The sequence below is a fragment of the Penaeus monodon genome, chromosome 34 (assembly GCF_015228065.2).
Source record: "Penaeus monodon isolate SGIC_2016 chromosome 34, NSTDA_Pmon_1, whole genome shotgun sequence".
NCBI lineage: Eukaryota > Metazoa > Arthropoda > Malacostraca > Decapoda > Penaeidae > Penaeus > Penaeus monodon.
The window spans coordinates 24,023,831-24,025,463 of NC_051419.1; the positions used below are offsets into that span (position 1 = coordinate 24,023,831).

At 36.2% G+C, this 1,633-nt stretch overlaps 1 protein-coding gene across 1 annotated transcript in view; it reads right to left on the minus strand.

Moving 5' to 3' along the window:
* LOC119594654 (stomatin-like protein 1) overlaps positions 1-1,633 on the minus strand; it is a gene marked incomplete in the record, with an annotated part of 12,249 nt that overhangs the window by 4,923 nt on the left and 5,693 nt on the right. The window contains 2 exon segments of the mRNA XM_037943704.1: positions 70-117; positions 1,385-1,596. Of these exon segments, the coding sequence (XP_037799632.1) occupies positions 70-117; positions 1,385-1,596 (260 nt within the window).

Consider the following 1,633-nt stretch of genomic DNA (forward strand, 5'->3'; position numbering starts at 1 on the left):
GAATCATTACAAATGTAATCCATTCTACAAACCCAGGTTAGTCTGTCAAAAGAGGTCAAGGCTTTGTACCTGTCAAGTACTGCTGGATACGACCCATGTATGGTTCATCCTCTGTGACTGGAAGTAAAACAATCAGGTTGGTCAACACAAATAAAAAAAATGACAAATAAGAAGCAAATCAAATATTTAATCAACCAAACTACAATAACAAAAGAGTGTGCACATATTCTTTTTCTTTAAATTAAACTTAAAACAGTGTTAAACCTGGAAAAAGTAAAAACAATCAGAAGAAGCATTTGATATTTGTAAAAGGAAATCTATGGTAGTATTTTGGAAAACACAATTACTAAATCAGCAAAGACAAATAGAAATCAGATAAAGAATAAATTTGTACATAAACAATGCCAATCATTTAATAACAACAGAGGAAGAGAAAGCAAAGGTCTAAATAAAATTTTCAGTGTATTTGGAACTGAATATTCTTTTGTTAGTTGTTTATGTTTGATATGAATAAAATAAAAATAATGAATTCTTTCAAGGAAAAAATCTGCAATGAAAAATATTGAAGGCAATGGATCATCAAATTTATGTGTTTTATAATTATTCTTATTCTCATTCCTCACGAGTTGTGAACAGTCATACCTATCAATCTCATATTTAATTTCATGTAAATATCTGTGTGATATGCATTCATAATGTGACCATTGATTTCATTTGATGTGAAAGCCAGATATCTTCTTGACATATGCCAAACTTTTTCCATTATTCATAATAGAATCAGGAATATCAATACTTCATTTCACACTCATCCACATATGACAAAACAAGGGAAAGAAAAGAAAGAAAAATAAACTGGAGTACAGCCAAGAATATCACCATAAAAAAATAAAAAAGATATTAATAAGAATATAAAAGAAAGAAAGAAAGAAAATCTGATTTAAACAGCTCAATCTGAAGCTGTAATTTCTCTGCAACTAACTGTCTTCTTACTGAGTTTCCTTCTGAATTAAGATTTGTGCAAAATCTACACTAACATCCAAGAGCAGAAACAAGGACCACCACAACACAACACTGAAAGATGAAAGAGGAGACAGGAAGGAAATGATAATGGAGACGTAAAAAGGAAAACACACAAGACTTAGACACGTTACTGCAGGTGCCTTGCCGTGGCCCATAAATGGACAAACAAAATGTGAATTGCCAATCTTCTATTCAACCCGATGTTCATCAACAAACATAACCTCCAACCCCAAGAAAAAGCAACCGTTTAGTTACATCAATCGTCATCATCATTTTCCTCCCTCCCTCCTTGTACTTGGACCTGCAGACACGCGCACAGAAAGCTCTTGTGGGAGAAAAGCACCACTTAGACCTCAGCACTGACCGATTGCCTCTGATTTCTTCTTGGAGGGCCCGGTGTTGACAAAGGAGAAGTCTCCCATGCCCGGGAAACCTGGCATGTTCAGTATTGAAGAGGCGGCTGCGGCTGTTGCTCCAGGAGGAGCCACGATCTCACCCCCCTTGCCCCCGAAGCAGTTCATGAGGGGCTTCAGAGGGTTGTGGGGTTCAGCCTCCTTTAGGATGTTTACGTTACTCCTGTAAAGGATGAGTGAGATCGGGGTGAGAAGTAAAT